At 37.2% G+C, this 27,458-nt stretch overlaps 1 protein-coding gene across 13 annotated transcripts in view; it reads left to right on the plus strand.

The window, feature by feature from the left end:
- Positions 1-27,458, plus strand: part of ST7 (suppression of tumorigenicity 7) — a 254,687-nt gene that overhangs the window by 149,981 nt on the left and 77,248 nt on the right. For 11 of the 13 annotated variants that reach the window (XM_033863176.2, XM_033863175.2, XM_073809863.1 and 8 more), the window contains 6 exons: positions 9,829-9,883; positions 10,509-10,624; positions 11,948-12,023; positions 14,143-14,211; positions 16,113-16,267; positions 18,475-18,572. In XM_033863176.2, coding sequence (XP_033719067.1) covers positions 9,829-9,883; positions 10,509-10,624; positions 11,948-12,023; positions 14,143-14,211; positions 16,113-16,267; positions 18,475-18,572 — 569 coding nt within the window. The remainder of the gene's footprint in view (positions 1-9,828; positions 9,884-10,508; positions 10,625-11,947; positions 12,024-14,142; positions 14,212-16,112; positions 16,268-18,474; positions 18,573-27,458) is intronic. The other 2 variants (XM_019924941.3, XM_019924950.3) reach the window with 1 other exon arrangement.

Raw genomic sequence — 27,458 nt, forward strand, 5'->3', positions numbered from 1 at the left:
TTTTATTTCCATTTCTCTAGGAGGTGGGTCAAAAAGGATCTTGCTATGATTTACATGATAGAATGTTCTGCCTATGTTTTCCTCTAAGAGTTTTATAGTGTCTGGCCTTACATTTAGGTCTTTAATCTATTTTGAGTTTATTTTTGTGTATGGTGTTAGGGAGTGTTCTAATTTCATTCTCTCACATGTAGCTGTCCAGTTTTCCTAGAACCACTTAATTGAAGGGCCATCTTTTCTCCATTGTATATTCTTGCCTCCTTTATCAAAAATAAGGTGACCATATGTGCATGGGTTTATCTCTGGGCTTTCCATCCTATTCCGTTGATCTATATTTCTGTTTCTGTGGCAGTACCATACTGTCTTGATTAAGGTAGCTTTGTAGTATAGTCTGAAGTCAGAGAGCCTGATTCCTCCAGCTCTGTTTTTCTTTCTCAAGATTGCTTTGGCTTATTCGGGGTCTTTTGTGTTTCCATACAAATTGTGAAATTCTTTGTTCAAATTCTGTGAAAAATGCCATTGGTAGTTTGATAGGGGTTGCGCTGAATCTGTAGATTGCGTTGGGTAGTAGAGTCATATTCACAATGTTGATTCTTCCAATCCAAGAACATGGTATATCTCTCCATCTTTTTGTATCATCTTTAATTTTTTCCATCAGGGTCTCATAGTTTTCTGCATACAGGTCTTTTGTCTCCTTTAGTAGGTTTATTCCTAGGTATTTTACTCTTTTTGTTGCACTGGTAAATGGGAGTGTTTCCTTAATTTCTCTTTCATATTTTTCATCATTAGTGTATAGGAATGCAAGAGATTTCAGAAGTGCATTAATTTTGTATCCTGCAACCTTACCAGATTTAATGATTAACTCTAGTAGTTTTCTGGTGGCATCTCTAGGATTCTCTATGTATAGTGTCATGTCATCTGCAAACAGTGACAGTTTTGATTCTTCTTTTCTGAGTTGGATTCCTTTTATTTCTTTTTCTTTTCTGATTACTGTGGCTAAAACTTCCAAAACTATGTTGAATAAGAGTGGTGAGAGTGGGCAACCTTGTCTTATTCCTGATCTTAGTGGAAATCGTTTCAATTTTTCAACATTGAGAACAATATTGTCTGTGGGTTTGTTATATATGGCCTTTATTGTGTTTAGGTATGTTCCCTCTATGCCCACTTTCTGTAGAGTTTTTATCATAAATGGGTGTTGAGTTTTGTCAAAAGCTTTTTCTGCATCTATTGAGACGATCATATGGTTTTTCTCCTTCAATTTGTTAATATGATGTATTACATTAATTGATTTGCATATATTGAAGAATCCCTGCATTCCTGACATAAATCCCACTTGTTCGTGGTGTGTGATCCTTTTAATGTGCTGTTGGATTCTGTTTCCTAGTATTTTATTGAGGATATTTGCATCTATGTTCATCAGTGATATTGGCCTGTAGTTTTCTTTTTTTGTGATATCTTTGTCTGGTTTTGGTATCGGGGTGATGGTGGCCTCGTAGAATGAATTTGGGAGTGCTCCTCCCTCTACTGTATTTTGGAAGAGTTTCAGAAGGATAGTCGTTAGCTCTTCTCTAAATGTTTGACAGAATTTCCTGTGAAGCCATCTGGTCCTGGGCTTTTGTTTGTTGGAAGATTTTTAATCACAGTTTCAATATCAGTGCCTGTGATTGGTCTGTTTATATTTTCTATTTCTTCCTGGTTCAGTCTCGGAAGGTTGTGCTTTTCTAAGAATTTGTCCATTTCTTCCAGGTTGTCCATTTTATTGGCATACAGTTACTTGTAGTAATCTCTCGTGATCCTTTGTATTTCTGCAGTGTCAGTTGTTACTTCTCCTTTTTCATTTCTAATTCTATTGATTTGTGTCTTCTCCCCCTTTTTTTTTTGATGAGTCTGGCTAATGGTTTATCAGTTTTGCTTATCTTCTCAAAGAACCAGCTTTTAGTTTTATTGATCTTTGGTATTGTTTCCTTCATTTTTTTTTCATTTACTTCTGATCTGATCTTTATGATTTCTCTCCTTCTGCTAACTTTGGGGTTTTTTTGTTCTTCTTTCTCTAATTGCTTTAAGTGGAAGGTTAGGTTGTTTATGTGAGATGTTTCTTGTTTCTTGAGGTAGGATTGTATTGATATAAACTTCCCTCTTAGAACTGCTTTTGCTGTATCCCATAAGTTTTGGGTTGTCTTGTTTTCATTGTCATTTGTCTCTAGGTGTTTTTTGATTCCCTCTTTGATTTCTTCACTGATCTCTTGGTTATTTAGTAGTGTATTGTTTAGCCTCTATGTGTTTGGATTTTTTACAGATTGTTTTCCTTTAATTGATATCTAGTCTCATAGCGTTGTGGTCAGAAAAGATACTTGATACGATTTTAATTTTCTTAAATTTACCAAGGCTTGATTTGTGACCCAAGATATGGTCTATCCTGGAGAATGTTCCATGAGCACTTGAGAAGGAAGTGTATTCTGTTGTTTTTGGATGGAATGTCCTATAAATATCAATTAAGTCTATCTTGTTTAATGTATCATTTAAAGCTTGTGTTTCCTTATTTATTTTCATTTTGGGTGATCTGTTCATTGGTGAAAGTGGGGGTTAAAGTCTCCTACTATGATTGTGTTACTGTTGATTTCCCCTTTTATGGCTATTAGCATTTGCCTTATGTATTGAGGTGCTTTTATGTTGGCTGCGTAAATATTTACAATTGTTATATCTTCTTCTTGGATTGATCCCTTAATCATCATGTACTGTTCTAATTTTTCCGTCGAATCTGAATGAGATCCTCGCTGGGTAGAGTAATCTTGGTTGTAGGTTTTTCCCTTTCATCACTTTAAATATGTCCTGCCACTCCCTTCTGGCTTGCAGAGTTTCTGCTGAAAGATCAGCCGTCTACCTTATGGCGATTCCCTTGTATGTTATTTGTTCCTTTTCCCTTGCTGCTTTTAATATTTTTTTCTTTGTATTTAATTTTTGATAGTTTGATTAGTATGTGTCTTGGCATGTTTCTCCTTGGATTTATCCTGTATGGGACTCTGCACTTCCTGGACTTGATTAACTGTTTCCTTTCCCATGTTAGGGAAGTTTTCAACTATAATCTCTTCAAATATTTCCTCATTCCCTTTCTTTTTCTCTTCTTCTTCTGGGACCCCTATAATTCAAATGTTGGTGCATTTATTGTTGTCCAAGAGGTCTCTGAGACTCTTCTCAATTCTTTTCATTCTTTTTTCTTTATTTTTGTCTGTGGTAGTTATTTCCACTATTTTATCCTCCAGGTCATGTATCCGTTCTTTTGCCTCAATTATTCTGCTATTGATTCCTTCTAGAGAATTTTTAATTACATTTATTTTGTTGTTCATCATTGTTTGTTTGCTCTTTAGTTCTTCTAGGTCCTTATTAAACATTTCTTATATTTTCTCAATTCTATTTCCAAGATTTTGGATCATCTTTATTATCATTACTCTGAATTCTTTTTCAGGTACACTGCCTATTTCCTCTTCATTTGTTAGGTCTGGTGGGTTTTTATCTTGCTCCTTCATCTGCTGTGTATTTCTCTGTCTTCTCATTTTGCTTAACTTACTGTGTTTGGGGTCTCCTTTTCGCAGGCTGCAGGTTTGTAGTTCCTGTTGTTTTTGGTGTCTGTCCCCAGTGGCTAAAGTTGGTTCAGTGGGTTGTGTAGGCTTCCTGGTGGAGGGGACTGGTGCCTGTGTTCTGGTGGATGAGGCTGGATCTTGTCTTTCTGGTGGGCAGGACCACGTCTGGTGGTGTGTTTTGGGGTGTCTGTGTACTTATGATTTTAGGCAGCTCTCAGCTAATGGGTCGGGTTGTGTTCCTGTCTTGCTCGTTGTTTGGCATAGCATGTCCAGCACTATAACTTGCTGGTCGTTGAGTGGAGCTGGGTGTTGGTGTTGAGATGGAGATCCCTGGGAGAGCTTTCGCCATTTGATATTATGTGGGGCTGGGAGGCCTCTGGTAGACCAATATCCTGAACTCGGCTCTCCCACCTCAGAGGCTCAGGCCTGACACTGGCCAGAGTGCCAAGACCCTGTCAGCCACACGGCAGCTGTGTGACTGCAGGTGAAAGATTCCACCTCTGTGCCTCAGTCTTCTCCTCTCAGCACTCTTTACTGGCTTTTCCTGAAGTCCTCTTCTTCCTTTGATCGTCTTTCTTATCTTCAGTTCCACCGTAGATGGCAAACATCTCTCTATCTTTGATGTCGATCGATGGATGTGGTGATGTCTGACTCGCCGGGGCCAGGCCCAAGCTGTGTCAGACAACGGATGGACATTCATGGCAAACTGGGCCGCCCTTCTTGTTCTGCCCGGGGCCCCTCGCCTCTCCTCCCCGCCTGTCGGTGGTGTTGGAAGGCAGGGTGCTGCGTCCAGTCTGAACCCCAGTCTCCCAACCCCAGTATCAGGGCCTCGGTGGGCTGGCGTCCTCTGACACTCTTACTTCGCCTCCTCAGCATATTTCGTGAGCTCATATACATTTTTATGTAAAACTTTTAATAAGAATTTCTCCTGGAATTCTAAGTTAAGGTTCATTACATTACTAGAGGCAGTTCAAGCACTAATTAAATACAGATAATAATTTAAAGAAAAGCAGTGGAGATTGAAGAAACTCAGGTAGCTTGTAAAGATATATCCTAAGACCAGGCCTTTCAGAGCTTGCATTTCAAATATATCTGTCAGCAAATTTCATTGCTGCATGTCCAGGACCTTTAGAGTTGCTCACTAATAGTCTCAATCAGGGGAAACTCAGTTTATACTTGCCAAAATCTATTTATGAGTTGAAAATGATTCTCTTAGCCAGTGCTTATTACGTCTTTTAAAATTTTTTGCCACTAAAATTTGTGTTCTAGCATAGATTAGCTCTCCAGATGAATGGTGAAAATGCCTCAAAAACACTTTTGTCCCCTGGTGAACATTTATTTAATAAACTTATTTCACAGTTTTCACGTTATTTGGTAGAGTTGATTGACTTAGGTCAGAAATGACCAATGAGAAATGTATGAGAGACAGAGATTTAGCCATTTAGCAATATTCTTGAAGAAATTTGTACACTATCTTGAATAAAGTAGATCAATAAAAATGGTCTTAAAACTCATAATTATTTACACCTTTTCTCATTCCAGAAGGGAATTTGAGAGAGTAATATATTTGTTGAATTGAAAGCTACCTACATATTACTTTGTGCCTTTACTTCTAGTAATCTTTTCAAACTAATTATTTCAAAAGGTTATGAAAACAGTTAAAGCTTAGTTATTTAAGAAAATGGGGGACTTCCCTGGCTGTCCAGCAGTTAAGACTTAGCCTTCTAATACAGTGGGTGCAGGTTCAATCCCTGGTCGGGGATCTGAGAACCCACATGCCTCAAGGCCAAAAAACCAAAAGATAAAACAGAAGTAATACTGTAACAAATTCAATAAAGACTTAAAAAAAGAAAATGGATATTTTGTTACTCTTAATGATTGCTTAAGATCAACCTGTATGACGTAGAGAATTGGGTAGTCATTTCTGAGATAGCAAAGCTAATATATGCAGAATCACATGTCAGAAATTGACTGGCTTGGGGTTAATCTTGATTGTCATAATATATCGGAGAAAACATTAGTTAGGGCCCTTCTCTGTTGTACTTTGGAACTAAAATGTTTAAAAGTATTGTTTCAAAGTGCCTAACATTTCCCCAGAGGAGTTTTCAAAACTGTTCCTCTAGTAGAAGATTTAATTGATGAAGTCACATGATTTTTAAAATATCATGTTGCAGGTAACAGGGCTGTTGTATATTGTGGATACTTGTTAGGCAGTCTGGATACCAGACTTTAATCTCATTTACTTTTACCGTGGGGAAATTATGTAGCTTTTCTATGCTTTACTCTTTACTTCTATAAAAAGGGCCTACTCTGTGACCCTCACTAACTTATGTTAGGAATTTAGATGACTAGAGCTTTAAGCCTTTTTATAGAAAGGCTCAATGAAAGTCAAGCTCAAGCTATGACACAAGTTGCTGTTGCTGCTATTCGTAATAGTATTACCGTCATTATTACGTTTCAGATCCTGGGAAGAGGTGGTAACTTTTTGGTATAATACATCTTCCTAGGCTATAAATTAGTTACTTATATATTTGAAAGTCCTAGGAGTGAGGATTCTCTCTATGTATATATTTTTAATTTTAGGGAAAAAAGGTTTTCAGAGTTAAATAGGTTGGATGTAGAAAAATATTTTCTTCCATGGGATTAAAAGCCCTGGGACTTTAGAGCCTTTTGGTTTTTCTGAGAATTAAGTTCTCTTTTTCCTTGAGGACTGTGCCAAAGGGAGAGTCTTTGGTTCTCTCAGTACATTTATTCCTTCTAAGGAGCTTCTCCATCTGGATGCCATACAGCGGTTCAGTGGCCTTTTCCTTTTTCTACCAATGTGTTGGGTTGGCCAAAAAGTTCGTTCGGGTTTTTCGTAAGATGTTATGGGAAAACCTGAATGAACTTTTTGGCCAACCCAGTATAAGCTCCTCTAGGTCATAAACTGTATCTTTTTTTTGTAACCCAGGACCTCGTGCAAGGACTAATGCATAATAGCCATTCTATACATGTTTAAACCACTCAGTCCTATGAGGTGGGCATTCTGGAGGAATAACTGAGTATGAAAAGGCAAGAAATAAGTATCACTGAGATGGAAAGTTTTGGTAGGGAATGGTGAGAGGGAAGACTGAAAAAAAGATTGGAGCATGATTTTATAAGTCCTTGACGGTGGTAAGTATTATTTTTTATGTTATCTCCCACACAGAAATTTATTGTCATCCTACGGGTGAATGGAATCTGTTCTCCATTTAGTTCCTTTGGGAACTAAACAAGCGCTATTCCAATGTTTACTGCTTCTCTTTCTCTTGAATTGCATTCTTATGTGCATGGTGAGGTCTGAACATTCCTATCAGCAGTTATGGGTAGAGACTCCTCTGTGGGCTACTACAGATGGAATCAGAGAGAACATGTTAATTGTATCAAGGGCATATTTTTAACTGAACTATTAATGATGTTAGCAAGCCCTTGATGAGTCCCAGTCAACCTTTAGTGCTCCTAAAGAGTACTAAAATTGTTGATATTGATGGATAATGGAAAATACCTTTTGGAGGTAAAATTTTAATTCAGACTTAAATAAGAAATTTACTTCTCAAAGATACAAGTAAGATAAGAAACTGGACCTCATGTAGAAAAACTTTTACCCTCTGGAGACCTGAGTTTAATTTATTGACTTAAATCTTCATATTATGATACTTCTGGCATTTACAACCTTTGTCCATATCATGAAACCATCAGGTAGTCTGATATTTATGGGGTATGTTCCCTAGAGTGATTCCAGACCAAGAGAGTTTTCGTAGTAAAGATAAAATTATGAAACAAAGCAGCAAAGAGGAAATTAATGTAGCTATGACCTAATTTGAAGTGAAATTTTTTACATGTGTTCTTATTCGACCTCTAGATTGCTTATTTCTTAAAAGAAAATTGTACCTGCTCTGCACCCTCAACTTGAAGGATATAGCTCAAGAAGACATTTCTTATATATTTCTTCATCACATGTTTTTTCTCATTCAGAACATTTTACATCTGTTACTTTTACTTAGGTACTCATTTCTAAGTTTCAGGAATAGCTGAAGAAACTGAATACAGACCAGATGTATGACACTGATATTAACAATGTTTTTTTTTAAAGTTCAGTTCTCTAGTAGAAGTCATAAAAACAATATTTCAAAATGTTTGCAGCACCCCCTGCTGGCTATATCATGGCAGTTCCTAAGTAAAGATGGCATTTTTAGATACTGCTCAGTAATACTTTAGGTATACACACCATTTCTATTTGGAGTTATTTTTATTTAGAAATAATTTCATTTGTATCTAATGTATAATAGAGTTAAAATTTTAATTGAAGACAATTTTCTTTATAATTTGTCAATTGATATTTGAATGGCACTTATCCTTCCAGGCAAGATATTTGTTGGAGACAAAGTATTTGCCGTAACCTTTTTACTGATATTTCAGATGAAATTTGCTGGGGGAGAGTCTTCTCCCCAAATATCCTATTTTATTGTAAATAATGCTGAAATGACCATGATTGCCCACAAATTTGTGTGCACGTTTATTACGTGTTAAATAGAAACCTAGCAATATTCATGAAGCTTTAAGAAGAGCACTTGGAATCTTGAAAGACATCCTCTTAGGAGGGGTTGGGAGTGGTGAGGACCTAAGAGCTAAGTGCTGTAAAAGCCATGAGGACTGAGATCATGGTTGTTTGGCTCACCAGTTGTTTCAAGCCATGATCTGGAGTACTTTAGTGACCCCACTAAGGAGCTTTATGTCTGGAAAAAAAGTAGTTACTTAAGGGAAGCATAATTTTCTAATTAGTGTCATATGAAATGACAGCCATCGAATCTCAGTTTCTCAAGAGCAAAATTCAAAACTGCTGAACTAACTGAGCAAACATCATTTCCTAAGTGGCAGGTTAAGCTAAGTGACAAAAAATTTAGGACCATTGTTTCCAAACATTAAGTAAATTTCAGGTGGGATCCTGCCCTAACTTAAAGATAAATTTATTTTCTTTAAATAAAAACATGACTTCCTGTTATGTGTACACCTTTCATTCACTATTTTAACAAAAATTTATTGAGATTACACAGTGTTCCCCTAGTGCTTTATGTTTTCCTCCATTTTCACCCTGTATTGTAATTGATGGTTTTACTTGTTTGTTTCACCCACTGGGTGCTCAGTTAATGCATACTGGATGGATGGATGGATGGGTGGGTGGGTGGGTGGGTGGACAGATGGATGTTGAATGTAACAGGATTGAGGGTAGAATCTTAATGAATCATCCATGGCCTTTAATGTTCTTTCAGTTTCTGTAATAATTGCTCACTTTTGTGTATCTATGTCTCTGGGTGTGTTTTTTGGCTGACAGCACACATAGATTCTTAAATACTGTTAACTGATTTTATTTTCTAATAAAGAATTATTCATTCAAAGAAATGTAGCATTCTGAATCATTAGAAACTCTTAATCATAGACTGTTTTAAAAGAACTGTAGCTTATTAGTCACACATTTACTATAACACAGTCTTAAAAGCTAATGGTTGACTTTTCTAAATTAAAGTCCTGTGGTTCTGTCTGTGGTCCTTGTATAACAAGATGTATAATCTATTATTACATGCTAACATTATGATATTAGTATGATGATTAATTACCTGTGTCTGCATAAGTAAACAATGTTAAAGTACTTGAAAACCATTTATTTTCATAGCATTTCTCTCTACCATAATGGTAACTTTAGTATTAATTTTCTTACCACTCCTTTACAGCAATGTGAATTGCTGGTGAATTATCACAAAATCAATATTAGCATAGGCCCTAATTACGAGTCTAAGGTTCTTTACATATTGTGCTCTGGAGGTTAAATTTAGCTTGTTATATAGGTAGTCATTGTAAGATATATTTTAGAGTGACAGAAAGTAGTTTTACCTCTACTGATACCTTCTACCTATAATTTAGAAATAAATTTATACAATCTATTTGGACCTCTTGAAGTGACTATAGAGGTTATGAACTAGCTGCTCTTGGCATGTGCCTTGATTTAACAAATGAGGAAACTTGGGCCTGGAGAGATTAGACGAAACTTTCCAAAGTCCTGGTGCCTGAGCTACATTTCCTGATTAACTACCCAGAGTTTTTCCACATTGCTTACCATGTAGAGGATAGAGAATAAAATTATCTTATCAAATGGCCAGGAAGGGTGTTTTGCTGAATTAATTAGCTTGTAGTGTCTGTGAACTTGTGTGTAATATTTTCACATTTCTTTTTGTTGCAGAATGCAAAGTATGGCGAAATCCACTAAATTTATTTAGGGGTGCTGAATATAATCGGTAAGCATTTTGACAGCTTGGGAAACAAATGGGTCTAGTTCAGAGAGCAAAGACAGCAGTAAATGTTTTTGCAGGTTCATTTAGGGGTCATTTAACAGTCTGTATATAGCGCTTCCATTTTTTGATGCTCTCCTGAAATGTTTTGATTTTTCTGTTTTATAAATATTTTAGCATTGGAATTAGGATAACATACAAAAATGTGTGGTTTTTAGAGATTTTCTGTTACGTTATTCTTTTCACTATATACTATGTAGTCAAAAATATTTTGAAGCTTACCTGGAACATGGTTATAAAGATGCCACAGAAGTAATGTTAGAATTTTATTTTGCAGAGTAATTAGGCAGATAAGAATTTTCATAGCTTTGGGGAAATCTCTATTCATAATACTAATTAGGAAAGGTTTTCATTAGCTAGTGCTACTAAAATTTTAAGACAAAAATATAGCAGAATTTTTTTTACTTTTTTTCTGCTGATATACTTCCTACAGGGAGACTAGGATGATTATTTTTTTATTATTGGTAATAGTACTCAGTGTGTTATGGTTCAACACCTATGCAGCTTAATATTTTGTAGGTCTTGCTTTCCTCCCTCAAAAGTGCCTGACCATCTTACTTCTCCTTTACAGGTACACTTGGGTGACTGGACGAGAGCCTCTGACTTACTATGACATGAACCTCTCTGCCCAGGACCACCAGACATTTTTTACTTGTGACTCGGACCATCTGCGTCCTGCAGATGCAAGTATGGAAAATACTTTAGATAGTTACTGAGTGGGAGGGCTTTTTGGTTTGTTTTAAAGATCAAGGTTACTACTTGTAGAATATCTGCTCTACAAAAACCCTGATGAATAAAATATTAAATTGGAGATTGACCAGTAAAACCCAGATTGTTGATACTTAAATAAAGGCTTTATCGCAATGAAGTATTAATATAGAAATGGGTCCCCTCTTTATAATTTAAAATGTTATTTTTAAAAAATATACCATGAAGCTAACTAAATCCTTGGTTGAGATAGAGTGAAAGGTCATGTCTCCTTGATGATATTCTAGTTAGAAATTCAGTGAACCCAAATAAATAATGAATATATTGTAGTGATTCATATGCCTATTTGTAGGTTCACTAGCATTGAATGGGGGCATGGACTTGGTTATTGGCATCCAGATTTGTTTTCCACCCTAGAAGAGACTTTGTTTAGCATGCATTTCATACTGCTTGAGTTCCATATAATCCTACTGATATTTTTTATATTATCAAGCTTAAAGTAAATAGGTGAAAAAAAAAAACCTTAAAAAAAAAGAATATGTACATGCTCCTAAGAAACTAACTTAGAAGATACAAATTTATAAAACAAATTAGATAAGGAGATTGTTACCCTTTTTAAAAAGGTACCCTTGCCATGGTGGATACATAATACAATGAAAATTCCAAGCATTAAGCTTCCCACAATATATTCACAAACTGCTCTGCTATATAAAAACTGGGTTTGCAGCAAACTTTGGGAACAGGTACGCATGTTAAGCAAAAGTCTAAAGCACTTTTTTCTGATCCAACTCATAATTCTTCCAGTGGTTTTAGAATGTTCTAATATCCAGATCCTGTAGCAAGTGTTTGGGAAAATGACCGATAAAAATTGTGCTGTGTCTAAACAGAAGTAAGAGATTAGTAGCAATCTCATCCCAAAATGTGCAAAATAATGTATGTTCTCTAACAACAAATGATATTAATGAGCAAAAGAAATATTAAATCTCTGTTAGAATGCCTTTTCTTTTCTTGATTAAGAAATCTTAATCAAGATTAAGTCTCTATGATTATAGACTATGGGTTAGTCTATAAGATGTTAGACCTCTAGTTTTATGAGCATAAGAAAGATTTGATATCAGCAATTGAAGGACAATGGAATAGCAAATTAGAGTGTATTTGTGTGACTTTGGAGTTTTGGGCTAACCCACTTGGTAAGTGAACTGTTCTCTTGTAATTCAAGCTGAAAGCTATTAATTTAGCTGTACCTGTACTGAGTCTTTTTAAGTATTTATTGACGTGCTTTTCTGTCTTTTTCTAAAATAGTAATGCAGAAAGCCTGGAGAGAGAGAAACCCCCAAGCTAGGATTTCTGCAGCCCATGAAGCCTTAGAGATAAATGAGTAAGTGGGGGGAAATCTTGCTTGCTGAATGTATTCAGTTGCCATTCATGGGCTACTTAAACTATGAATTTGAACTTGAGGATTATTCTGGGGGGGTATTAATTTATTAAAAAAATTTTTTTTATAAAGGACATCCATGTGAAGATAGTTTTAGTCATTTTAGACAACAATTTAGTGGCTTTGCTATGACCCTAAATTAAATCCTTCAAGGGCTAGCCATGGAATAATGTGTGGACATAAAATAAATACCGTGCTTTACATATCTAAAACATTGTGACAGGGACATTTTTCCAGATATAGAATGCTTATCTCTGCCATCACATTTTCTAGGTAGAACTTCTGCTAGTAGGGAAAACATAGTAAAAACATAAAGTGAAGAAATTATACTTTAAAAATATTTCAAGATCAAGACAAAGATAAGAGGAAATGCTGTCCTTAGTGCTGTTAAACATTCTGTGGGTCACCAAGGAAGGCTGGGAAGTTTCGTCTGGAGATGTCAGGAAATGAGAAAGATTCTTAAAGTTGGAGTCATAAAAGCTCAGGGTTGGCAGAGACCTTGAAGGTCTTGTAGTTCAAACACCCATCTGGTGCTTGAATCACCTCGACATTCTCCCTGCCAAGTGGTCATTGTTAAACTATTTTATGATTTTTCTGAGGAGGGTTACAGAATCTTCAGAGGTCTTAGTGAAAAGATTCACTTGAGAGTTGGAAATCCTGCCAGTGTAACCTGTTGATCTATTTGGTTTCTGATTCTGTCATGCAACATATTTATTTTCCAGTTTCTTGTCATCTATAAATTTGATATGCCTGCCTTCTATGTGTCATCCGTGTTTCTAATAAAAGTATCAGGACCAGGGATAGAACCCTGTGACATGACATATAGAAACCACCCTCCAGGTTCATGTCTTCCTGGATCATCACCCTTTGGTATTTATTGTACAACCAATTACTAAGCCACCCAGTTACACTGTGATTCAGCCCATATTTCTGCATTTTGATCTTAAAAATGCCAGTTGTAGCTGTGGATCTTTAATGTATAGTAAATCCATTAGAGTACATTAAGCTAGCACAAACTGATTTATTTATTCTTAGTGAATTTAAGCTAGCTTCCAGCATTCACTACTTTCTTTTAAAAATGCTTAGAAACTATCCCTTTAATAACCCATTAGAATATCTTTCCAAATAGCTGTTCTGTAGTTTGGGAAGTCTGCCTTCTTCCCCTTTTTGAACATTTTTACTGCATTAGTCATCTCATCTTCTAGAACCTCTCCATTCTTTGTGATTCCTTAACAATACACAGAGAGCAATTCCGAGGGCTGCCTACAGGATCTGTTGGCTTCCTGGGATTTGCCTATCCCAGTCCAATAATTCATTTACAATAGATCAGTTACTTGCTATCTTACATCTTTTTATTCATTTTAGGGTTTCTTCTCCCTTTGTCAGTCTGACAATCATTCTCCCTGATGGAGAAACCAGGAACAAAATAGGAGTTAGAGAGTTTTGTTTTCTCTTTATTATCTGCTGCTACTAACTATAAACTTTCCTTGTTTTGATGTTGTTGTTGTTGTGTTGTTTGTCTTTTTTGCTTATTTATATTTGTCATGGTTTTGGAGAAGTGGGGGTGGTGATAGGGCCTTAAACATAATTTAAAAACAGGGAATAGATGGTTGTCTTTAACATTTTTTGTTTTGCCTTTATTTTGTTTTGCAAGCTTCAGCTAATGTGGAGTTGTAGCTCTCCTGACATTATTCTGAAAAGCTCATTTCTCTTGTAGCGCTTCATTACATGCCCTCTTTCCATCTTTTTTTACATGTCCTTTAGAAATATGACCTTGTGAGAGATCTCTGTGCAGCCATAGTGGTTACTTGTCACCCCTCTTTTCTTCCTGAGAGGGTCATTTGTGATTGCAGTTTTGATTAGACATTTGGAAGCTGCTTAATCCTCTTAAACCATTTTTCCTTCTGCGTCTCATGCCATTGAATCACGCCTCTTTTCTTTGAATTTTTTGAAATCCACCTTACCTTCTCTGATTATCCTAAAGTCCGAAATGACATAGTAACTCTCTCTGAATGTTCCTATCAATTTTCATTTCACCAACTATTTTTTTCTTCTTGGTCAGAATTAGGTCCAGAGTTGAAGTTCCCCTAATTGCTTCCTCTACCATCTGGGAGATAAAATTATTACCAAAGTAAGTCAAGAACCTGTTGAGTGCCCTACTTCTAACCAAATGAGACTTCTTCTAGCAGATATCTGGATGGTTGACACCCCCATCACCATACTTTCTTGCTTCTGTATGTGTATTGTGTTGTGACAGGATGCATCATCTCTATCTTCCATTGAGCTGAGCAGTCTGTTCTGTACTCCCCAACCATTAGCACTTCTATTGCTCTTTCCTTTCTCCTTCACTCATAAGCTCTTAGCATGTTTCTACCCCAGACTCATGAGTTTCTACATAGATGTATGTTTTCTTGGCCAGTAGTGCTACTCTGCCTCTCCTCCTAAGAGTGCTATTTGCAATATAAATAAACAAAGCAAGCAAGCTAGCCCCAACCTGTCTTGAGTTCCCAGCCCACCAACTATAATCTTGTAGCTAATTCCTCTGATACTGTGTCCACCACTCAGTATTATAATCTCCATTTTCACTTCATTACCCTGGACCTTATATTTATGTGTCGGCATCTGAAGCCTGAAGTGTTGCTTCCCAATGCCCAACCCATTTATTTCTCCAATGAATCACTGGGCAGTTTTAGCATCATAATTGTTCTCTCCAAGTCATATCTGCTGCCCTCCACAGTAATTGGTTTTACAGCTTTTTTTCTGGGCGTTTTTTTCTCCCTACCTCACCACATTCAGTTTAAAGCCCTATTGATCAGTCCTGCCTGAAATTAGAGGGACTGGCTAAAGAACTTACAAGACCCCTTCTCAAGGCTAAGATTAACTAGTAACCCCAAATCTCACATAAGCCATAAATTCAGCCTCCTTTTCCTACCTGGCTGTTGTAGTTTATGAATAGTAGAAGTAACATTTGGTTTCACTTTCTGTTTATTTTCTCTCTTGTGGTCTGATGGAGGTTGTGATAAGTAGGGAAATGACCACAAGAGAGGCAGTGGAGAAAGCCAAGGGATATGCACAGATCAGGACCTGTGTGGTCTGCTCTGGCCTCACCATTTCCTTATTACATTCCCTTTCTTTGGCATTTGGGTTGTTGTTCTATGATTTGGAAGGTTTAAATTTTCAAGAGTTCCCCTTGTTCGTTGGTTGAGTGTTTATCCTTTCTGACTTCCTATGTTAGAGGTTGTTGAAAGGATTAAATGAGACGATATATGTTAAGTGCCTGGTACAGTGCTTAATATAAACTAAGCAACAGGTGGTAGCTATTTTTGTTAAAGGTGTGAGATTTAACCCTTGTTTGCTACTGAGGCTGAATCTAATTTTGAGCTCTTCTGAAATAACCCTACCTGTAGGTTCTTCCAGTATTCTTCTCTGACATAGAAAACCAGTGCTAACTGTAATGGGATGTTGAAGCACTGCTTGTTAAATGAATAACTTCCTTGATTTAATGAATTTCTCATTCTGAATAAACCCTTAGACTAAAGAGAATCTGTGTTTAGTAAATAAAAGTAAACTTTATGGTATCTCTAACTTTGAGTGCCAGAAGGAGATGTTTAATAACAGCTATTATCATTGCCATCGTTAGTTGACGTTGTTGAGCATGTACCACATGCTGGCTACTACTGTACTGAGCACTTTTCATGCATCACCTTACTTAACCTTCACAACAACGCTGTGAACAAGTGGATTCCATGTTGTTCTCCATCAGGGAGGCAGAGTAATAACTTGCCCAAAGTGACACACTAATAAGGGGCAGAGTCCATATGCTCCTAACACTACTCATCCTACCTCTCAAGCTAAAACACAGACATTTCTTTTGTACCATTATCTTGTGTCAACAACTACAAACAGGGGTGCATGAACCAGTTGGCCACTCTGCATGTTTTGGCATAACTCCTGCCCTTCTGCATGCACTCCTACAGCTATTACAATGTCCTTGGATTTGTAATTGATGGCGGCTGTTATCTGAATGGACAGGTGTGCAACTGCTTATATTCTCTTGGCTGAAGAAGAAGCAACAACCATTGCTGAAGCAGAAAAGCTGTTTAAGCAGGCCCTGAAAGCTGGAGACGGCTGTTACCGGCGTTCTCAGCAGCTACAGCATCATGGATCCCAGTATGAAGCCCAACATAGTAAGGTTTCCTCCAGGTTGACGTGTTGGGGGATCAGAATTGTAACATGATTGATCAGAGCAGATTTTCAGTCCAGTTCAAAAGACATTTCTCCTAGATTAGAATAAATATTGTTTTTTGCCTTTCTTTGTTTTTATTAATTTTTCTTCCCCACAAGAGCACAGCACATAATTAACTTATAGCTTCATCACTGTTCATGTTTTCATGCCTGCCCCTAGCTTTTTAACTCTAGAAATAAAAGTAATAACCTTTAATGGTGACCCTTTTGCTCCTCAGAATTCTTACGTATTTCTGTTTATCAGTTGCTTCTCTGCCCCATAGTTTTAAATCCTAATTGGGAAACAGGACTTAAATTAGCGTTAATGCTCTCAGAGGTTTTGTCTTATGGGTCTTCTACAGCATGGGTTGCAATAGGACAGCTAAGAATATAACAGCTGTTGGTGATTGTCTCAGTATTTAGCTCTTATTTAGGAAGCACTGCTGTTGGCTCCTAGGGAGAAAGAGCCATGAATTCCTAATTATGTATCTTTTTTATATTTAAATTATTTAAAATAATGGTTTCTTTTATTTAACATAACTTCAAAATGAGACCTTTCACTTTAGTACACTAAACTGAGAGTCAGTGTTATTTTAGGGGAATGGTATAAAAAAAAGACAACAAAATCATTTCTGGAATTTCTTGAGCTCCTCGACTTGTCAATTTGTTGGTTGTTTAAGCAGAAATTTAGTGATCCTTGTGAGAGGGAGTGTTTTCATTGTCTAACCAAACTTTGGGTTGTTTCTTTAAAATGGAATTTCTCTCATTTCTCTCTCCTGCGTCTTGGAGAGTAGGAGTGTATCTCCTTCATATTTGAGATTATAAAATTAAGTTTTAGTGTTAAGCCTGGATTTGGTGCAGAAACTGAATGCATTAGTCCCTGTGACTAAGGTATAGTGAGATCTTTGCATTGTGGCCTGTGTGTATAAGTCTGTCCACATAACCCCTCAATACACAGGTTTTAATTTTTATTCTTAGTAGTATATACGTTAGTCAAGTCTCTAATCACCATCTATATCTTGCTTTTTTTAAAAAAAATATGTATAGCACAGTGAATTTTGAAGACATATATAGTAAATGTCTGTTTTGTGAATTAAATGAGGATTAATACATAAAATTACATAATCTGTAATATAACTTGAGAAATTTTCTTTATTTCTTTTCTTCTGTAAATTAATCCCTTCAACCTGTTGCCTAAATCTATCCAAAAACATATAATCACATCTTTAAAGTAATTTGTAGGTACTTGGCGGATATTCAGCACACATCTTGTTCTCATTGTTTGAAACTTGAAATGTTAGTACTTTGGTCTTAACATCTTTTAATAGCTGCATATTATACATATACTTAATCTATAACAGGTGTGTCATATTTTTCTAAAACATGGTAATTTTATTGAGGATTAAGTACATACATGTTCTCACTGGTCTGGAAACATATCCAGAAATACACATAATTAAAGAAGAGATTAAGATGAGAAGTTGTTAATGTACTTTTTAAGAGCCATTTTAGTGACTGTTATTACAAGTATTTAGCTTGTCAATACTTTCTCTAACACTAGGGTAGTTTTTCATTTTGTTGCATGGTCTATTGTCATATCTGGAATGTGTTATGTTGCCATTTAAAATTGACTGCTTTGGGGACCTGGAGATGATTATGATGTCACTAGTGTTAGGGAAAGAATAATGTAAAACAGAAGTTCAAGATGAGGCTTCTCCAGACTTAATGTCAAGAAGGAAAAAAAAATAGTTCATCAGGATGCAACCTGAGATTCACCTCTTTGCATCTTCACCAAAAGCATGCACGCTAGAAGAATGTGGAATTCTTGCTTGTAAACCTCATGCAATGTGGGTATGTTCATTTTCCCAGCACTTTGTAGCAGATGATTTTATTTATCGAATATTCAACATCCTAACTCAAAAGCATGACTTAATAGTCACATGATTTGACCTTTGGAAGTCTAAGTACTTTGACTTTACTCTGTTTGCATTCTGCTATTAGAAAAGTTGTCAGTGCTCCTGGCAGTAAGGAAAAGTCAAAGGAGCAGACGCTTCTCTCTGAGGTTTTCCTTTAAGGGCATGAAAAATACGCCTCTGTATTTTTTCTTGCTGCTGAGCTGAAAGCTCTTGTTTTTTTTTTAAGTTTTGGTGCTTTATGTCTCCCTCTTCAGGACGAGACACCAATGTCTTGGTCTACATCAAAAGAAGGCTAGCAATGTGTGCCAGAAGACTCGGGAGGACCAGAGAAGCAGTGAAAATGATGAGAGATGTGAGTTTGAATTCATGTTTGGGAACAGTGACAATGCACCTGACTTACAGAAGGAGGAACCCACTGAATGGGGCCACGGCAGATAGTACCACTGATGGTGTGGTGGTCCCATAAGGGCTGGGGTTCTGTTCTAGCTCCAAACTTAGTAGATGAGTAATCTTGGACAAGTTACTCAGCTTGTTTGTGCCCTGTTTCCTCATCTGTAAAGTGGGGATAACAGTAACTTTAGCAATAACAATACACTAATAATAATGATTACTACTTAGGAGTGTTGTGAAGATTAAATGAGATAATACATGCAAAGCTTTTAATAGAGTGACTGGCCTATTTAAGAAATCTCAGTAGATATCCTTATTATTAGACCTTTGGGATTGTAGCCAGAAGCCAAGAATGAGATCAGCCATTTTAGCTAACTGACTTTTTTTGTGTTTAGTTGTTAGGAAGATTTGAATAAACTATGGCTCAAATTGCTACTCTCAAATTTAATAACATTATGATCTAATCTTATTATAGTCACTTCAAGCATTTTCCTACGTTCTTGAATCAGGATATTTTATTAGTGGTAGTCAACATAATAAGAGAAAATAGGTGAGAGTTTTAAAACAGAAGAGAACCAAAGGAGGTTATTATTATGTAACTTTAAATAAAAGCAGTGGTTTTAAGGGAAACCAGTTGAGGAACTTTTACTTCCACATTTTTTTTTCACATTTTTTTTTTTATAGTAAGAAATACTTTTCATAAAGAAACGGACACCAGTGGGAATTGTATTTATAAACCATTTTCTTTTTAAAAACAATCTCAGAAAGCCTTTGTCAACGTTTTATTCTTCTACTGTCTTCCTGAATTAGGAGACAGGTAACTGCCCATTATAAAAATAAAAGAAATGAGGGGTAAGATAAAAGTGGCATCCTGCCCAATTCTCAGCTTTTGGGTTTGAGAACAGGACTGTGTAAACCCAGTGAGCCTTTCCTCAGTTTGTCTCTGGAAGGGTAGTAATTCATGTAAATTCCCAGTTACTCTTTGGTGGTGGGGACCTGCACTCCAGGCTCAGCCCTGGTTATTTCTGCAAGTTACAGTCTAATGTGAAGGCCCAAGTGAGGCCCATACTTCTGGCTCGGGTTCTGGCTACTCCATTAAACAGCAGTTTAGCCACCAGACGTGAGGAGAGGAACAGAGGAGGGAGATTCCAAGATAATTCTAACTTGACTGAAGGTGATAGATGTTTCTTAGGCAAAGCCACTGCAAGGGGGATCTCCCAGGATTAAATTCTTTTGGTCGAAGGAAGAATTTAAAGAATGCTATATAGTGCTAAATTTTAGAAAAGGAGATTTCTGTAGAAACATGACTTGCCTGCAAAGCTTTTTAACTTGCAGAAATTCCAGCTTTTGATATAGTGCAGAAACTCTACCAGTCCCTGAAAGAGCTGAGAATTTTATGAAGGATGGGGTATTTCTGTATCTTAAAGTGGCCCAGCCACATTCAGCCTTTAACAGGGTATTTTATATTTATTGCCTTTTCTTAACCTTAATTAGCCTGGGACAGGCGTGCATGGAGGAACAGATTTTGGTGATTTTCTTTATTATATGCTTAAGCAATTTCATAGGAAAAACAAACTCAGATGATTTTAATTCCAGTTTTTTAAATCAGTCTCATGCTGATTGTCATCATTTTTAGTATATACATATAAAATTTCACATGATTAAAAGCAATATGTCTATACTATGGTTTGATTTTTGTTTAACCTTATTTTATATTTACAATCCCATTTGTTGACTTAGTCTACAAATAGATCTTGGGGGAAAATTTGGAATCCAGTGTAATAAATGCTGGGCAGGGAGTAGGAAAACCTGCAGGTAACTCTCAGCTTTGCTCTTCACTAGCTTTGTGACTCGAGGCAACTTCCTTCCCTTTCATGGGCTCTTCATTTGTCTTCTATAAATTGGGGATAATGATTCTTACCTAAAAGAGTAACTGAGGGAGTCATGGGGACAATGAAATGAGATAATGTGAAAACACCTGGCATATAGTAGACGTGCTTACCTTTCTTCCCTATTTTTTCTCCATTACATAATTATGTCTTAATTTTCTGAACTATACCCCTGATGGGCATTTTGGGATATTTATGATTTCTTTTTCTTGAATGAATCAATTAGTCTCTCTCCTTCTCTTTTCATATCTGTATACACACACATCCATATACATGTATATATCTATAATCCTATGTATATATTTCTTGGGTTACTTTTCTAAAAAAAAAAATCTGTCATATTATTAGACGACCAATACATGTTGTCTTTCGACTGGGTCTATGGAGCATCCAGTAGATATGGGCCCTAGTGCTGTAAACAGTCCAGTGAAGGACACCGTCAGACATGGTGGAGATTTGTTTTGAAGAGAAATATCCAAAGTGCTCTTTCCTTCAGAAACTGCTGGAACCCTAAACGGAGGAGGGGAGGTTGAGGCCCCTCTTTCTGTTAAAGCCGAAGCTGGTCTCCGCCCTGCAGCAGACAGTTGGGCCAGCCTGGCTCCTCTCAGGTCACGGGTCATGCGTAGACGGGGACTTCCCTGAGGGGCCACTCCTTCAACAGCGTGCTCACGAACCATCTTGCTGGGAAGCTTCCTCTGATAAAACAGCACGCTGGCTTCCAGGCAGCCTGCTGATAAAGCATTAGGGCAGGAGGATCTAAGTTTTCATGAAGACACAGCCATCCTCCCCCGTGTGCGTTAGTCGAAACTTTCCTAGAGCAGATTTTAAAGTGGACATAGAAATGGCAGAGTCAGAATGCCTTCCCTGTAGAAAGTAGACTCTTTAAAACATTTCTCTGGCAATCCCTTAAGAAAGGGAAAACTGTTAAAAACTGTTCATTGGTGATTTATCCTGAAAGAGAATGAATGGGAATTCTGGGAAGGCCAGCTGTCGATGGTTATGGATCAAAATATTGATCCTGTAAGTGAAATATTGATGAGGTAAGAAAACATAGGCTTCTTAATGTCAAGATTCATGGTTTCTCGTTTTGAAAGCACCACATTAATTATTTTGAATTCCCAGGATGTTTTCTCAAAAACTCACTTTAATTAGCTTCCTTTTGCAGTCAAGAATACAAAAGCACCTTCCTTACTGAAGGAGTGTTTGGCAGTGAATAGAGCTAATAAGAGAGCATGGTGGCTTTTGAACTTCACTATGAGGTGTTACTTATTATTCAAAATGAAAAGAGTTACATTTAAAGAAAGTCTTTCTTTTTCAAATTTAAAGAAAGTCTATTTGCTTATTCTCATTTGGGGGAATTTTGCCTCTTTTATTTTTTTAATTTAAAAAATTTTTATTTTATTTTATTTTTGTTTTTGTTCTTCCCCGCCTCTTTTATTAACATTTGATATATGACACAATTTTTCTCTTTTTAACTTATACCATTTAGCTAACCTCACATTTTTCCTCTGTCTTTCCCTGGCCCTATTTGAGTAGATTGGAAATAGAATTCATAAGGCTGACTGGTCTGGCCCCTTAGCCATACTCAGTCAGAATTGGTGTAAACTGGTATGGGTGGGATTGTGTGCTCAGATAAGAGGACCCTCTTAAAGCTCCTCTTGCCCCAGGTCATTTGGTCCAGGGTATGATTTCCCAGTCTTGGCACTATTGACATTTTGTGCCACATGGCTTTGTCGTGGGTGTCCTGTATTGTAGGCTGTTCAGCGGTATTGCTGGCCTCTACCCACTAGATGCAGTAGCAGCCCACCCCCTTGTTGCTCCCCAGTGTGACAACCAAAAATGTCTCTAGACACTGCTAGTCTTTAGATATTTGTCCCCTAGGGGAGGGGGTGTGCAAAATCATTACCCATTAAGAACCACTGATCTGGAGAATCCTACAGTGAGTAGATATGTTTTAGGGCAGACGTCAGATTTTTATTCACTCTGCTTGTTGGTAGTCTGAGTTTCCCCTATGGTGGGTACAAACCTCTAAAGCATCCCTAAAATTGATTAGCTCCTACTAGAACCCTTGACCTGGGACCAGGCTGGTTTGAGGAGCTATTTTGTCTCATATGGGATTCCCTGAACAGGTATCTGGGGTATGAAGAGTAAATGAACTTAAAGATTTTGGCGGTGTCCTAGTTGGAGGGATAAGAAAGAAACAGAGGCAAATTATGGGGTGGAGGTCTTCCTTGGTCCTTGTCCATGCTTCTAGATCATCGTCTGCCTCTCTTCCCTAACATCTAAAGCTCCTTTGAAAGTTGACCGTAAGCTCTCAGACTTTACCACCTGTTTTGCCTCCTTTTGGTAGTTTTCTGCAGACCTCTGAGTCATTCTCCCTGATTCCTGTTTCACCCTCTCTCTCTGCAACACTACCTCTTTCACTATCCTGGCCTCTCATTTGACACAGGTCATCACAACCTTCTTAAAACATTTTATTTATTTTAGGAAACCATGCTCTCTAAGTTCTCCTGAAATTGCAGTCTTCCTGGCTAGATTGTCCTCATCTTCCTAACTTCCCAAATTTGAAGTGTCCCGTGGCCTGTCCTAAGCCTTCCTTTCTATTTCCATCTACAACTCTGGATGATGACATTTAGACTCAGAGTTTTAAATACCATCTAAATGCTGATGAACATTTCTGTAGTGTTTATTATGTTCTAGGCGTTATTTTAAGTGCTTTACAAATATAAATTACTTAATTCTCATAACAGCCCTTGACGTGGGTGCTTGTTCAAGGTTACATAGCTAATGAGTATTTCTGAGAATGTGATCTTCCAATCCAATCACCTGCACCAGAAATATCCAGGGTGCTAGTTGAGCACCTGCTTCACAGGATTAGTGTAGGAATTAAATGGAATAGTCCGTACAAGGCACTCGGCACAGGACTTCACGAATAAGTACTCAGTGTGCTATTCTTACCATTACTGTCTAAGATATATTGTTAAGTGATAAGGAAAGGTGTAAATATTAGGTATCGTTTGATTCCATTTTTTTCAATTAAAAATAGATGCTAATATCAACCAGTGGTTCTCAAACTTTTTGGTCTCAGAACCCCTTTAAAACTACTAAGGACCCCAAAACGTTTGTTTGTGTGGGTTTATCTGTTGATATTTACCATTTTTGAAACTAAAACTAAAACTAAATTACATCCACAAAGACCCTGTCTCCAAATAAGGTCACTTTCATAGGTACCAAGGGTTAGGATTTCAATATATTTTTTGGAGGACACAATTCAACCCACACCACCAGGTTATATATAAAAGCAAAATATAGACTCTTTGTCAATACTTTTATTCTTTCTAAATTTCACTGCCTATATCAGATTAGCTGAAGGCATGTTTTATATTCTTTAGACCATGTTAAACCCTTTCTCAGTCTAGCCGGTAAAGGTTATAACTGCTAAACACCCTTCTTTTGTTCTTAGTCGGGGCTCTTTATAAAAAATAGTGAGAGGAAACTGCAGTTACCTCAGTCCTGGGCTTGTATCCTTCCTGCATTTTCGGCATCATTTCCATGATTCCCAGTTGAGAACTGGAGTGTTTTCAGTTTTTTGTCATGTAAGTTACATATTGAGTATTACTATGTACCAGACATTTTGCTAAGAAGTTTACGTATACCATCTCATTTAACTCACACACCATAGGTGTCCTATTAAGTTGGAAGAATAATTTGTACTCACTGTAACAAGTCAAAGAATAAGGCAGTTATGATCTCTCCTCCACTCCTGCAGTGCCATCTCACTGAGGTAACCAACACTCGTGATTCAGTTTACATCTTTCCACCCCCTTTTCTTTGCTCCTATAAATACGTATCTGATCATGTAAGGATTTTGAGCAGAGTTGATTTGTATCTTAACCAAGTTTCCATATGAGAATTAAGCCTTCATGGGGATGCTCACTTTCTGAGCTTCTTCCTCTTAAAGAAGACATACAGATTTTGAGATAATATAGTGCCATTTCTCCTGATCTCTTTTTTCACAATTATTTTATCCCCGTTTTTCACTGTTCTCAATTTTTATGTCAAATCACTTATTCAGGTGATCCCTTCATTAAGGAGAGATTAGGGCCAATGAACAGAGAGAGACAGGGTTTTTGAGCCAAATTTTAAAAGCATACAAAAGGATAAGTGAAGCTCATTAGATTTTGAGCGTCTTGAGTGCTGCTATGGTATTTAGTTTTCTTGTGTGTCGCTCTCAGCACACTGCACAGTATCTTGTAGATAGACAGTCAAGAAAATATTTGAGTTGGTGAATCAGAGCTGTGGCATACAAATTCCCAGTTAGCACTTTGCACCTGTGACTTCTGTTTCCCAGCCTTTGTTAAGACACTTCTTTGTTACTGGTTTAATTCTACTGATTTTCTACCTTCCTTAGAAGTGGTAACATTTATTTTTAAACTAAAGTAAATTAAAGCAAGTTCACTTTAGAATATTATTGTAGATGTTCATTATATATCATCCCTTTTAGGTCATTAGAAGTATCCTAGGGTGTAAGCAATTGACCTTTGGGAATTAATTTAACAGTATTGGTATTAATAGCAAGAGGATGCACTTTAAATGATTTGCAAAGTGGAGCACTTCTGATGAAAGCACACTTTAGAAAATATAAACCTCTGGGACTAATCAAACTCTTTGGAACATTAAGGACTATTAATTTGCGTTTTTGTCTGCTTATGTTCATGAAGAAAAATCTTCATGAAATTAATGATTTATAAAAAGAATTGGTATGCCCTTCCCAAATTGTTAAAAAAATTTTAGAGAATATTCTGTAACGAAAATTCTGTTTTTATTGCATAGGTAGGAAGATCTTTTTAGGAGGAAAATTCTAGCTGGATATATTGGAGGTTAATTTCTATTCCCTTTTATCTCTTTTTCCTTATTCTTAAATCCTCTAGTTTCATTCCTTTCTTCCCTCCACCTTTCCATTCCACAGGTCACATTTCCCTTTTATCAATACTTCCTTAAAATTGTCTTGGATTGGGCTTCCCTGGTGGCGCAGTGGTTGAGAGTCCGCCTGCCGATGCAGGGGACATGGGTTCGTGCCCCGGTCCGGGAAGATCCCACATGCCGCAGAGCGGCTGGGCCCGTGAGCCATGGCCGCTGAGCCTGCGCGTCCGGAGCCTGTGCTCCGCAACAGGAGAGGCCACAACAGTGAGAGGCCCGAGTACCGGAAAAAAAAAAAAAAAATTGTCTTGGATCATTATGAATAACTTGGTTGATGGATTGTTTTAGAAGATGTTGAGTAGATTGTTGAAAGAAGTCAAGTACCATTATGTAGGCGTGAGGCACGGGAAGAGTAGCATTTGAATATGTTCAGGCAACCGAGTATCACTTGAACATAGTTACTTTCAAGCTTTTAAGACAACCAGATATATCATTAAACTAAAGATAAAGTGTGCAGCGAAATATGTTAATTCCTAGTAAGTGTTCCTGAAGTGTTTGTTGGCATGTTTTCTAGATTCTATCTTTGCTATACTCACAAATAAAGAAAAAGTGAATCTTGAAAGCAAATGCTATCAATAGTAACTCACTGATCTTCAAAGGCTATGACTTTGAAAACTTAATAGACCTTTGCTTTTTTTTAATCATGATTTGCTTTTCTGGATTTGCCTGATATATTAAGTTTACTTATTCAATAAATTATTGGCAATTAGTACTTTATATAGAAAGGAAAATTATTTCACCAATAAGAGCAAATAATAGATTTATTGATTATTGACTTACCTTGTTGCATCAGCAATGATGAAGCAGTTTCATCAGCACTGTATTCTGTATTCACTATTCAGAGTGAAGGGCTGGTGGCAAATAATCCCTGAGGCAGATGAGAGTGTTATTTACCTTAGGTGTTGTCATTTACATAAAAGTCTTATTTGTGGCATAATAAATTCATGGCTGATAAGCTAGCTGTCACTGTCAGGGTTTTTCATATGCTGGGCTCACATTTTTCCATGTGGTGAGTAGTATCCACTACTGAGTAGAGCTTTCAATGTATACGGCTGGCCTATGAGCAGTTCTAGATAGATGCCTGTCATCTGGGAGTTTGATTTGGCTTCCTTCCTCCAGTCAACTGTTCTTGACCTCCCTTTCCACGTATTCATCTTTGGCTTCTGCTTCTCCACTATGTCTACAACCAGTTCTTCTCTTGGATTCCGGCTGTTCTGCATTTCACCTTCACAGGACTCAATCCTGGCTTCATTCAGTGGCTCCAGTCATGCCCACTGTTTATCTAGTTCCACGTCATCTCTCTCCCTTTCTACACTGCAGCCCCGATTTTGGTCTTCCACTACCCACGTTGCACTAAACCATCCAGTTATTCATCTATTCGTTTATTCAGCGAAAAAGGATTGAACCTCCATTTCATGACAGTCCCTGTTCTGGGTGATAGGTGTAATCAATAAACAAAACAAAGACCACTGACCTTACATGCTTTACATTCTAGCAGAGAAAAGAGACAAAACTAAACATAATAAGCATGTATTTTCATAGCATATTAGAAATTGATAAATGCTGTGGAAAAACAATGAAATAGAGCAGGATAAGGAAAATAAGGAAAGGCAGTGGGCAGAGAGTGGAGGCCATGGAAATCACAGTTTTAATAAAATGATCAGGTATGTGTGATGTAGAAGGTGACATTTCATCAAAGGCCCTGAAGCAGGAGTATACTGGTGCACTCAAGTAATAGCAAAAGAGTTCTGGGCGGAACAGAGTAATCCCAGGGGAGGGGTGGAGATTACAGATGATGTAGGGTTTTTGGACCATAGTAAGGGCTTCACCTTTTGCTCTGGGTGAAATGGGGGCCATGAAAGGTTTTGAGCCGAGGAGTGACATGACCACACTTAATTTTTACAGCCTGCTGTGTGGCAAGAGGGAAGCAAAGAGGTCAATCGGAAGGCTCTTATATTAATCTTGGCGAAAGACAGTGG

The sequence above is a fragment of the Tursiops truncatus genome, chromosome 9 (genome assembly GCF_011762595.2).
Source record: "Tursiops truncatus isolate mTurTru1 chromosome 9, mTurTru1.mat.Y, whole genome shotgun sequence".
In the NCBI taxonomy this organism is placed as follows: Eukaryota; Metazoa; Chordata; class Mammalia; order Artiodactyla; family Delphinidae; genus Tursiops; species Tursiops truncatus.